General features: G+C 31.3%; 3 protein-coding genes across 4 annotated transcripts; 1 reads left to right on the top strand and 2 right to left on the bottom strand.

Annotated features, from left to right (window-relative positions):
- Positions 1 to 2733: 2733 nt before the first annotated feature.
- LOC124909840 (histone H1-like) lies at positions 2734 to 3470 on the bottom strand. The gene is made up of 3 exons (XM_047450473.1): positions 3304 to 3470; positions 2896 to 3178; positions 2734 to 2738 (listed from the first exon to the last, which is right to left on the bottom strand). Exons 2-3 carry the CDS (start codon positions 3176 to 3178, stop codon positions 2734 to 2736), a joined length of 288 nt encoding a protein of 95 aa, XP_047306429.1. The 5' UTR covers positions 3304 to 3470.
- Positions 3471 to 4844: 1374 nt separating this feature from the next.
- LOC124945725 (mitochondrial import inner membrane translocase subunit TIM23-1-like) lies at positions 4845 to 5579 on the bottom strand. Its single transcript, XM_047486213.1, has one exon. The coding sequence runs from the start codon at positions 5517 to 5519 to the stop codon at positions 4971 to 4973; it is 549 nt and encodes a 182-aa protein (XP_047342169.1). The 5' UTR covers positions 5520 to 5579; the 3' UTR covers positions 4845 to 4970.
- Positions 5580 to 6824: 1245 nt separating this feature from the next.
- Positions 6825 to 12578, top strand: LOC124910361 (WAT1-related protein At5g40240-like). Of its 2 annotated transcripts, none has more exons than XM_047450994.1 (7): positions 6825 to 7170; positions 7289 to 7351; positions 7440 to 7553; positions 7851 to 8085; positions 10254 to 10412; positions 10810 to 10961; positions 11979 to 12578. In XM_047450994.1, the coding sequence occupies exons 1-7, from the start codon at positions 6941 to 6943 to the stop codon at positions 12127 to 12129; spliced, it is 1104 nt and encodes a 367-aa protein (XP_047306950.1). In that variant the 5' UTR covers positions 6825 to 6940; the 3' UTR covers positions 12130 to 12578. The 2 variants fall into 2 exon arrangements, with proteins under 2 accessions (XP_047306950.1, XP_047306951.1); XM_047450995.1 differs by having other exon boundaries at positions 6930 to 7177.
- The last annotated feature ends 886 nt before the right edge of the window (positions 12579 to 13464 follow it).

Genomic DNA, 13464 nt, shown 5'->3' with positions numbered 1-13464 from the left:
TATATGATTATATCTATTATGCATTCTTTTAATTAAACAGATATATAATATCTTCATCAACTAAATAAAATTGTTTGACAGGTGAAATAACAAATAATTTAAAATCAGTATCTAAGAGACGAGATAGATACCATGAATCCCGATTCTAGTGCAGTGACGAAGAAGACTGCACATGCTGGTAAAAAATGAATACTCTACCTCAGTTTCAACCCTACTAGGTTGCACTCAAATAAATAAATAAATTATGGCTACTTCTTCTTGGGTTTAAGAAACATCAATGATTAAGGCTAATATTACACACGAACAGCAAATGGAGTGGGGGCACTACTTAAAGGAGTAGCGTCAAATTAATCGAATAGCATGAGAGATGGCAATGAGGCGGTTCAGGGCGAGAAATGCATTTACCATCCCTGCCCCATTTTTATTTCGGAGATTTTTTTAATATCATCTTTGCCCCGTTCGATTTCGGAGAATCCCGGTAGGGCACCGTTTATAAAATATTTTTAAAAAAATAAAAAGTTATAAATAAAATTATATAAACAAATTTTTTAATATAATATATATTATAATATATTAAAATTTTATATTAATATAAAGAAATAACTTACCACTCTTAAAAAATATAATGAATAAATAAATATATTGATGATTTTATATATTTAATTGTGTTTATAGTGTTCGGAGAAGAATTAGAGTAGAACGGGAGACAAATACCATCCCGTCTCATCCCTGTTCGATTTCGAAGAAAAACCGTCACAAATAGGATAATTCGGTTCGATTATTGTAGGACAGTTTCAAATTGTCATCCTTAAACCTGACTCCCTTTTAAACCTTTGAGAAATATAATGTATTTTTTAAAATATTAAAATTCTTAACTAATAAAAAAATTATTTTATAATTGGGCTAATTTTAAAATTCTCAATAGGATTTATTTAGGATAGTATTATCTAATTTTTTTTATTTGTTTTTGTTAAGCCAAATTTATACCCATATTAAGTTACACCCAGACCCAACAAAAACTACGAATAAAAATAATTTGAATAAAAGGATAAATAATCGCGTCTATTATCCTCTATTTTGGAGATTTTATTTTACTCCCGTCACATTTTAGAGTTTTAGAGAATCTCCGTATATGACTGTTATATCATATTCTTTAAAAAATATATTTCTTTTCTAAAATTATATAAATAATTTTTTTAATATTATATATTTTAATATATGAAAAGTTATATTATTGTAAAAAAATGAACTTAAAATTATAATGTCATATATTTAATTGTTTTTATTAGTGTTTAGAGTAGATTAATAGGGACTAATTTCTTAAGTAGTGATGTTCTCATTCATTTTTCTCAAACTAGCCATGTTCCTTAGTTTATTCCTAAACTACCCACAGTCACTATTTAAACTTGTTTTTTTTTTAAAATAATATTTTTTTATTTTTTTTAATAATATTTTTAAAAAATTGTATGTTTTTATTATAAGTTCATATTTGATGTTTTTTTATTTTTATTATGAATTGTTAAATCCAATATTTTTCATTATTTTATCTTTTCACAACAAGTTATTATTATGAACGGTTAAATTCAACATTTTTCATTGTTTTATCTTATCAAAACAAGTCTTTATTATGTATTGTTAGATCATCTCCAGTGCATGACCTGTGCCTGCCTGGGACAGCGTGAAAAAGGGCAGGTCATTGATTTTTTTCATTTTTTGCATTGTAGATAAAAGCAAAAAGAGGGCAGTGCCCTCTATGCCGGTCATGCCCTCCTCTGACTTTTTCATCATTATATAATATAATATATTATATAATATAGGAATATTAGTTATATATTTAATTATAATATTTTTTTCTACTATTTTTAAGTAACATTATAATAACATTAAATAAATATATATTTTAAAGTTTTACTATAAGATAGGAATATTAATTATATATTAAATTATAATAATATTAATTATATATTTAATTATAAAAATATTACAATATTTTAATATAATATAAAAATATTAATTATATATTCTCAAATTTTCCTATAATATAGGAATATATGTTATATATTCTCAAATTTATTCGTTTTTAATATTATAATATATTTTAAATTATAAAAATATTTTATATTTTTTATTAATTATATTAATATGTTTTAAGGGTGAAATTTTAAATTCTCTTATAATATATATAATACAGGAATATTACTTATATATTTAATTAATAAATATATTTTTTAAATAAATTAATATATTTTTTATTAATTATATTAACACGTGAGTTTAAAATCTCAAATTTTCCTATAATATAGGAATATTAGTTATAATATTCCTATATTATAAATTAGTTATTTATTTAAAATATTATAAATAAAATTTATTATTTAGATAAGAGGGCGGGCGGAAGCATTGGAGTGGAGTGTTTTGGCCAACTACAATGTGTGCCCGCTTTCTGCTGATGTGGAATATTGATTTCACAAAATAAGAGGGCACTCTTAAATCCAACTTTTTCATTGATTTATTTTTTTTTATAACAACTTTATTATGGATTGTTAAATCCAACTTTTTCATTGTTGTCTTTTTACAAATCCTTATTATGAGTTGTCTATTTAATTGTTTGATAAATAATATCTTAAATTATTATACCACCTTTTAAATTGGGAAATTTGATGAAATGGCCCCCATAACAGGGGAAATTTCAAAAAGGGCCCCCGCCTACTAATGTTGGCAAAAAAGGCCCTTTTACCCTGCAAAATGTCAGAAATACCCCTTCGACGCCAGTTTTTACGCTCATAGACGCGAATTACCAATCACGCGATTTAATCTAAATCGCGTGAGTTCATCACCGCGATTTAGATGAAACGCGTGATTGGTAATTCGCGTTTTTAAATGTACGTGAATTACCATCCGGTTTCACAGTCTTCTTAGCCTTCGCCGGTGCCGGTGCCGGTTTCTTCTTGGCAGGAGCAGCGGCGGCAGACTTCGCCACCTTCGACTGAGCAGGAAGCTTGAAAGAAGCTTTCACTTTCACCAATTTGGAAGTCGAAACAAGTTTCTTCAGCTGAACCAACAACAATTTCTTGAAATTAGGAGGAAGCTGTATCTGCTTCTCCTCAATGAACTTCGTGATCGCGTACTGACTCGATCCATTCTTCTCCTTAAGCGATACAATCGCTTCGGTAATCATCTGAATCATACAGATCAAACACCATTGATCAGATCTAAGAAGGATTCAAATTCAAAACCTAAACAAATCACAAAACGAAACTAAACCCTAGATTATTATATCATTATATATATATATATGCTAACCTCAAGATAAGGAGGATGAGTAGGAGGGTTTCTGGCCTTCCTAGGTTTAGGCTCCTTAACCGTATTGACCTTTCCTGCATTCTCCGCCGGTTGAACAACCGCCGCCGGCTCAGCTTCCACGACGGCCGGAGGTGCCTCAACTACCGCTACAGCTTCTTCGGTGGCCATATCAGCTTCTTCTTAGGTTTAATTCAAGTACATTTAAAAACGCGAATTACCAATCACGCGTTTCATCTAAATCGCGGTGATGAACTCACGCGATTTAGATTAAATCGCGTGATTGGTAATTCGCGTCTATGAGCGTAAAAACTGGCGCCGAAAGGGTATTTCTGACATTTCGCAGGGCAAAAGGGCCCTTTTTGCCAACATTAGTAAGCGGGGGCCCTTTTTGGAATTTCCCCTGTTATGGGGGCCATTTCATCAAATTTCCCTTTAAATTGGCTATATATCTTCAATACGAAGCAAGCAAACAAGCAAGAGAAAGAAGAAGGAGAAGCAAACACTTCAAGAGAAAACAAGAGTTTAATTTATATAGTTTTAGTCTCTTATTTTAGGTTTTTAGATTTATTTAACATTTAATGCTAATAATTGTTATTATTATATTTTATGCAGATGGAAAATTCTTACACAAATGCTGGTACTAGTCAATCACAACAAATTCTAATGAAAGAAATAATCAAATGGAGTGACAAGATCTATTTCACTTTATAATTTAAGTGAAGAATTATCACTCAGAGTTGAAAAACAATGAAATTGAAAATGATATGACAATGTAGATAACTCATATTCAACAAGCAATGATGACAAAGAAAAAGTCCAAATTAATAAATAATTGTACATGGTAAGATTTTTATTAATTATTAAATAATATATTATATTTTTTTAAATATTCTAAATTAATTATCTATTAAATAAATATTAATAATAAAATAATTGAATAATTTTATTAAAAAAATATAAAAACATTATTTAAAAAAAAATAAACAACTGAGTTTATATAGTGTTTGTGACTAATTTGAGAATAAGACAGGCTAGTTTGGGAAAAATGAATGGGAACATGCCTACTTAAGGAATCGGGTCCAGAATATGAGTGATACTGAGCAGGAAATACAAATAACATCCCACTCCACCACAACTATTGGTCAAACCGGGAAAATTGTTTTCAAATGATGCCCCACTTATAGACAAGATAGTAAGTAACAAATATACAAACATAACTCATGACATCAATTCAATAACAAATTTAAGAAGTTCTTATTCAAAATCAAAATGGTGACATTCAATCTATTATACACAAATTTAAACTTAGTTGACTAACTATTGTTGGTTTAAAATTCAATAACAAATACTCAAAACTTTAACCCAAGTAGAGAAAATCTATCAAGATTCAAAAAAACTCAAACTTTCTATTCAATAACAAATTTAAGAAGTTCTTATTCAAAATCGAAATGGTAACATTCAATCTGTTGGTTTAAAATTCAATAACAAATACAAAAACTCAAAACTTTTAACCCAAGTAGAGAAAATCTATCAAGATTCAAAAAAACTCAAACTTTCTATCAAAATTCTTCATAAAGGACAAGTCAACAGATTAAGAACACACATCCCATTCATGTTATATCTCAAAAAAGAAGTGGTAAGATTCTAAAGGCTTTTTAAACAAACCATTATAATGGAACATACCGTTTCAATACGAGTTTCCCACCACTTACAGCTCCGGCAGCCACACCGCCAATCGCACCAGCAATCGCAGCTGACCTTACACCAGCCGCCGCCCTATAAAGAGCACCTGTTCCAAGTCCAGCCAATACACTATTCAAAACATCTTCAGTGTCTCTCAAATGTGTAATCCCACTCTCAACCCCAGCAAATATCAAACCTAAAACGCCCACTGAATTTCCAAACCTCCTTCCTGTATGACCACCGGAATTGAGAACACGATTAATACGTAGCTTCAACGTTTCGCCTGATTCAGCCGCACGAAACCCTTCAACAGATCCTTTAACGCCTCCGCCGATTGCGCCGGCAAGATATCCGCATCCGGTGTAGAAAGTGAGATTTTCGCTCCATGATCGCCGTTGCTTTGTGGCTTCTTCGGAGAATACGAGTTCAGGGGAGGTGGGGAGGTTATAAAGGTTATGGATTGGAATTTGCATGTCTTGGTAAGGGTGATATTGACGGTAGGATGGCTTCTTCTCCGACGAAAAATCGGCCATTTTTAGGGATGTAGTAAGCTAGCTAGGGTTTGTAAATTGTGGAGATGGAATTGAAGAAAAGAGGGTTTTTACAGGGTTTAACCTAAAAAATCACATTGGATTCTCTAGAACAAGTTATTTGAATTAAACCCATTAACTTCTTTCATGTTTTCAGTTTCACCCTCAAACTTATATATATTGAATTAAGCCTTCTATCTTACTAATTTTACATAATTAAGTCCCTCATGTTATTCTAAGTGTTTTTTTTAATAAAAGGCCTAACCAAGAGTATAAGTTTGATCGTCTTATATGCGTCAAATCATCGCGGATTTTAGAAATGTATATCTCCATATCAAAATCAAATGTGATCTTTCAAATCATCTTTTGAGATTCCATTAATCCTTGATTTTCAATATCTATAATGAAAAAGAAAATTGAATCAGTAAAAATTTACAAACTTTGGTTGAAAGAAAATTGGATCAGTGGGAAAGTTACAAACTTTGGTTGAAAGAAAATTGGATTATTCGGTTACTCGATCTTTTTTCCTAAAAGTCGAGAAAAATAATGTGATAAAAGATTTTATATATTTTTTTCGTTTAATGGATAGACTTGATCATCTTAATTGAATATATCAAGATACAGAATTATTACTTAAGTGAGTTGGAGTGTTTAAAAAATTATTGTAAAAAAAAAAATTATGAATAAAACATTTGAATAAAATTGTAAATTTTGTTTCCTATTATTCTTACGAATTAAGGAATATAATAATGATTTAAAAAATTATGAGATATGTCACATTTATTTATATTAATTTTATTTTCTTTCGGGTGTCCCAATTCTAACATAGATCTGCTTTTGTCGATACCGATACTGTACCGATATTTCGATATCGAAATCTCGGTATGATATAAATAAATACTAATCACAGTCAATATTGACAATATACTTAGATTTTGATACTGTATGTCTATTATATCGTTAATTTCAATAAAAAACATATTTAAAATTCATTGATTATATTACAAAAATTAAATACTTTATAATAAAATGAAATTAATTTCGTAATAAAATATATGTATATATAGAATAATATTATTATTTAATTATATTTTAATTTAATTTTAAAAAATTATATTTTATAATTGAATTAACATCCAATTTATTTGAAAAATAAAATAAATATGTTAAATGTCATATACATATAATATATAACTTAAGAGTTAGTTTTAAGTAAATTTAATTATATAATTTTATTAGTCTTTATTTTCTTATAAAGAAAAAAAAAAAAAATCAATTTTAGGCTAACCGGAAATTGGGAAGGAAAGTCTGAGAAGTCGACCTTTCTCTCTCGGCACTCTCCTTCGTTCTTAACACAAAGAAACTTCAGCCGTTACTTACGAGAGTGAAAGGCAACACACACAGAGAGAGAAAGAGAAAAAGACATGGAGATGGAGGAAGATCGAGAGAGAAAGAAAGAAACTGGTTTTATTTCTTCGTTAAAGGGATTTGCTCCCTTTGCAGCCATGGTTTTTGTCGAATTCGGTGAAGTAGGCATGCTTACTTTCACCAAAGCCTCCATGAATGCTGGTATCAGCACCTTTGTCTATCTCGTCTACTACAATTCACTCGGCGTCATTCTTCTTTTTCCATTCTTCCTCTACCGCATCTACAGGTTTCTTGTATGCATTTGCACTCCTTAGTCCTTTCACATCTCTCTCTCTCGATCATGATTTCAACCAATTTCCACTACCCACTTAATCGATTCTCTCCTTTTTTTTATTCTGTGACAGGAACAAGCAATCTGATCTCACATTCGCTCTCCTCTTCAGATTTTTCCTTTTAGGCCTTTTTGGGTAAGATTCATTTCCGATCTCTTGTCAGATCTAATTGATTGACAAGTATTGGGTTTTTGAAATTACAAATCTTGCTAATTCTTTGCAGGAGAAGCTTGCTGCTTTTTGGTTATACAGGGATCCGTTATAGTTCTCCGGCTCTGGCTGCAGCTATCAACAATCTAGTACCTGTTTTCACATTCTTGCTTGCCATTATTTTCAAGTAAATTATTACTATTTAGCCCATAAGTTAAAATTTGTCAACTTCATAGATCTCTTGTGCTTATATATATGGAAACTAGTATTTTGTCACAACAATCACAATGGAAAATTGAAAAAAAATAATAATTTGAAAGTGGGTTTTTTCCGTTTGTGAGAGAAGTGTGATTGAGGCAAATTTCTGGATTGTGATCCAGAATTTTCTATGGATCAGTCTTCCAGTTAGATGTTTATGCCAAATGTAAATTTTATTGTTTCTCTTAACCTGATTTTCCTTATGATCTTTTCTATTTGTCTATAGGATTGAGAAAATGGATTTGAAGAATGTAAGTAGTGTTGCAAAATTTTTGGGAACTATAGTTGCTGTATCAGGTGCATTAGTGGATACCCTATATAAAGGCCCACCAATCATTTCGGGTACATCTCAGTCTGCTTTAGATCCTCAAGCCCTTGCAGCCGATGACTCAAAATGGGCACTGGGCGGTCTTTTGCTTGGAATCAGTGCCTTTTCTATTGCAACATGGAATATCTTACAGGTTAGTGCAATCAACCTGCCAGCAACTGATACTGTCTTGATTTATTGATAAGAAATAACAATATTCTCGGCTTGCTTGTTTCTCAAACTGCTGGCTGTTATTCTTTGGATTTAGTGTGATGCTTATCGCTATAGAGCTTAATTTCTTCCCTTTATATGGTGTACTTGCATACCAAGAAGGATTTGTAGCTAAAAACTTCTTGCAAGTTAGCGTCCATTTATTTATGGCTAGTCTCCATTAAGAAAGGAATTTGTTACGCTCATTTGATGTAACGACCAATCTTTGTTAGTGGCCAAGGAAAAATCGATCATGATTGTATTCACTTTAGTGACTGGGGCAAAAGTCTCTTGGTAATCAATTCTATGGACATGGAAAAGCCCTTTGCAACAAGGTGTACCTTCAATCTTTCCAATGTTCTGTATATTTTGACCTTGAATAACCACTTACACCTAGTTACCTTTTTTTCTTTTGGTAGATTGTAGATGGACCACATGCCATATTTTTTTATGATGCTTGAATTTCCTCATTAACCGCTTGTTTCCATTTTATGTGATTCAGTGCTTCATCAATGCTGGTTGACAATAGTATGTGTCAAATGAGGCTATGCACGCCCAATATCTGGAGAATAGCCTTTCATGTATGAAACAAGAAATTGGGGTGGTTGTGCAGCCCCTTTTCTTAATTCAATTGGTACCTCCAGATTATCATTATAGTTAAAATTGAATAATGAGTACCTGTATAAATGTCAGTAGAACCTGGATCAAGTTCCAATTCTTGGACTGAGTGTTCAATGTGTTATTCGTATAGCGTAGACACGGGTTATTGGCGATGATGAGTTTGGTCGTCTAGTGTAAATAATTTATGGGAGTGAGTTTGAGATAGGGACCTAAATGTGAGGAATTGGCTCTTTGAGATGATATTCACTCAAAATCTCCCATTTTGATATTAATATTTCTGGGCTTTGGATAATATGGTTGATTTTTTTAAAGTGACATGGAGGCATTGAACTGGGTTTGGATCATAGAAAAGATCTCTTTGAATATGTTACCGACCTTCAACGTTTCTTTCAATAGGTACCGTTACTACCGTCATGTGAGTCATGTAAGATTATGAACAACAACTTCTTTTTGAATGTTCTAACTTGAGATGGACCCGAAACATCATTGTGATGAGAGCATATCTTCTCATGATTGACTATGTTTACAGAGTTTGGATGGTTGATAACATGATTTAGGGAAAGATTGACTATGTTTAGAGAGTTGATAAATGTCACATTGTAATGAGCATATCTTCTCATGAAGAAACAAGTTAGGAAACATTTTTGGCAAGGTAAGCAAAATCCTGATGTTCTAATCTTTGGTACCACAACATAATTTCTACATGTTGGTTGGAAGATGAGTTATAACAAGTTGGGTTTTCGTACTTAATATAAAGTCCACATCTCAGCACTGCCAATCGTCTGTATCTTGAAACTTACAAAGATTCGGGTGAAAGTTAGCATGACATTTTAAGTCATTAGTCAATTATTCAATAGATAATAAGTTGCAATTTAGTGTGTGGGCATATAGGACATTTTTATATCTTTGTTGAACCAACTTCAACCAAATAAAAATATTTTCTTATTCTTACTCTGAATCCATAATAATCATTTAGTAATGAGCTGAGGAATGATCCCTGGAATGAACGATCAGCGATTATCAACAATATAAATTTGTATGCTCAGATTTCCATAGGCAGAGGCTCGTAGCTCTGATACCAGTGTAACAGATCTAGGGTTTATAGAAAAAATATACAAGAAACAAGAAAATATAGATGAGAATTGAATAGCCTAAGCCAGAAGATGAGAAACAGTATTTGATCATAAACCTTAACTATTCTTCTATTTATAATAAAGCTATAATAAACCAACTAAATCCTAATGGGCAAATTCTTCTATTTATAATAGCCCACATCTGTATCTGTTACACCATCTCATTGGGAAGAAATCAACCTAATCAACCAAATTGGAGACACAATCTTCATCTTTTTCTAGCTTTGTAGGTCCTCTTCAATTTCCTATGTGAAGAATAGAAGACCAATCCTATATTTTACAATTTTACTGAATTTTAAAGATAACTTTTTAGTTAGGCCTATTTTTGTGATGAATATAACCAAGTTTTCTTCTCCAGGCAGCAACTGTAAAGCTATACCCAGAGAAGATAAGTGTTGTGTTTTTCTTCAGCTTGTTTGGTACTCTTCAATGCGCAATTATTGCATTCATTGTTGAAAAAGACCCAATTGCTTGGATAATACCCCCTGGAATCCCTACAGTTGCTATTATTTATGCTGTAAGTCAACGACAAAGCCTTCTCCTTTTCTACGTTTTTTTTTGCATATTGTTTAGTTGGGGCTGTGAAATGTGGAAATTATAACTTGCTAAATTCATTGTAAATTTTCTTAATCTTGTTTGCAATAGTTCTTGTGCATTTAGGCGGAGTCCATGCACATTACACGACATTCATGTCACGTTTTCAATATTTGGTACAAACTTAAATATATATATATACACTTATATATGTATATGTATGTATAGGTATATATATATATTTTTAAACGAGCCATGACATTAATATTAAGATGCCAACTCTTCAATTAGCGCTTATCCTTTTCTTTTTTGTTCTTAAAATCTTTGATCTTACTGACTGTGTCCGACGACTAATTGCATTTCAATTCTATTCCTTTTAGGGTACGTTTGGAATAGCGATACGATTTAATATCATCACATGGTGTTTACATGAGAAGGGTCCTCTCTTTGTTACTATGTTCAAGCCCCTTGGTATGGTTATTGCTGTAATCTCTGGAATGGTTTTGCTTGGCGATGCTCTTTATCTTGGCAGGTATTGTTCCTTCTACATTGCTTGGTTTCATATTGACTTTTGAAAGTGTTCTGAACATGCCTCTGGATTGCAGCCTTCTCTTTTTTGAAAAGAGAATCATGGGTAAAGTGTTGGCCTTTAAAAACTGCTGTAGTTTTTTCAGTGAATTTTTGGGGTGTGGATGTGTAAATTATTAAAAAAATGATTTGATTTGTAAATTCAATGTGATTTATGATTAGATAGTTACCCAAAAGATTTAGATTTGTATTGCAGATAAGATGTCAAAGTTATAGAGAACAATTTAACGATTTTCTTTGTGTGAATAGCCTTTATAATTGAGGCACAACAACCTCTATCCAGCTAACATGTCTAGGTATCAGTTTTTTTAATTTTATTTTTGATAAATAGGGTTTATTTCCGGGAGGAAACTAGCACGACCTCCCAACAACCATGACTCCCTCCCAATTTCCCGTTCTTAGTGAGAGACCTTTGTCTCTATTTATACTATTTTAGATATCAGATTAGATTTTTTATTTTTTATGTTTTAGACATTTACAAGATTGTTACTCAAGTTATTTAGGAGGAACAACCCACTACTCCTTCCCTTTGAAATGAATAGCGTGGAATCAATATCCTCCTAAATAGCCTAGCTTAACAAACTTGTGCTAGGTCACCAACAATTTTAAAAAATCTAATTTATTATCTCAATATGCCAACTGGCCATGAAGTTTTTTTCCACAATTCCATGTCTAGTAATTTTGTGCATTTCCTGATTTAATCAATATACCAAATCTGATGTTTGATCTCATTGAATTTTGTGGAAAACTTATGTTTAATACACTTATTATTCAAATCATTATCATTCTTTGATAATACTCCAATTATTGTATAGTTACACATTCTGGAACAAGTTTGCTACTTTGCTCCAAATTCCACTTGGAACAATAGCATATTCTTGAATGTCTTTTTATATTTCTTTTGTTGCCTGTAATCCTATTTATGGTAGAATTTGCTGATGTTTTATTCAAACTTTTGCAGTGTAATTGGAGCAGGCATTATAGCGGTTGGATTCTACATGGTGATGTGGGGACAAGGTAAAGAAAGTAAAGTAACACCATCTCTTACAAAAGAGAGAAAATCGTTGTGGAAGAAGTTGTCTCAGCGTTGGAATCGTAAAGCCCAACTGTAGTTCGGAAAGATAGGTTATATACGTAACACAAAATCTTTATACGTAAGGGTGGGAATCAAGCTTATAAAGGAGCAAACAACAAAGGTGTGAACTAACATATAATTTTAAAGCATTTATTTTCGAGCCATCATCACGTGTTTTTGGCTCATCGACACTTGTAGTGGCTTGTGCGAGCTATCGAGACAACCCATGATTGGTTTCTAACTAGATTGGCCTGTGGTTAAATGCTTAAGAGAGAGTTTGGACTCTTTAGAACTTGAAAGAAGCTTAGATGATCTTCTTTTTGAGGATAAAATGAAATGTTTATAATAGTTATAGCAAAATATTTATTTACTAATAAGTTGGGTTTTGTATTATGTAATGCTAAATATTTGTTACATCACATCCTCCTCCAAAGTCACCATTAACAAAATATTTTTCTGTTTGTTTTGTTTGATCTTCATGTGTTATTTTATTATCCATCACTTTAGTTGGTCTGATTAGTTGTTTTATAAAGGAGAAAATCAATATATATATATATATATACCTTAAATTATGGTCAATTTTATATTTCCCCAAAGACCTTCTAGTTTCATTTTTTTTTAGAAATAACCTCTTCTACCATAATTAATAGATGTAATTATCTTTAGGTTCAGCTGATTTTATTTTTAAACATGTTCCTTTTATAAACATTTAGATCAACCCAATTCTACTCATATCAGTCACCCCCAATCTTTTCTCACATTTGTTTTTTTTGGTCGAAAATGGCACTAATTGTAATTTAAGTACAAGTTATGTGTAGTCATGATTTTGGAAAGAACATCTAAATATACGAGATTAATATCTAAATATACGAGATTAATTGTGTAGTCATAAGTTTAAAAAGGACCATGACATAATTAATCTTAAGAATAAATTGTTTTCAATTCTCTTTCAAAAAACTCATCAATTTAATCATTTTGATTTTATTATTTTCTTTAGTGTCAACTTTTGGCGCTTAACAACTTAACTATTTTCTCTTTCAACATATTGACAATAATAAGTAGATATTTTTAGATTACCTAAGTTTTTGGGTTAGAGTTTGATAGACGACAAATTCTGTGCTTAGTTAAGTGTGTTTGCGGATTATGTGCTTAACCTCGTAGAGATTAGTCGCAATATAAAAAAAATACCTAGTTAAGTGTGTTTGCGAACTATGTGCTTAACCCCACGAAGATTAGTTGCAATTTAAAAGAGAAGCGGAACCCATCATTTTAATTTTTTTTTTCCAAATCTTATATATATGTGATAAGGTTATTTTCTAGAGTATATTTTTCTTCCTAATGAGTTGTTTGTCTCTTCAATGGCTTCGTCCCC

This window comes from Impatiens glandulifera, chromosome 7 (assembly GCF_907164915.1).
Source record: "Impatiens glandulifera chromosome 7, dImpGla2.1, whole genome shotgun sequence".
NCBI classification, from domain to species: domain Eukaryota; kingdom Viridiplantae; phylum Streptophyta; class Magnoliopsida; order Ericales; family Balsaminaceae; genus Impatiens; species Impatiens glandulifera.
This window is presented reverse-complemented; position numbering and strand designations above follow the sequence as displayed.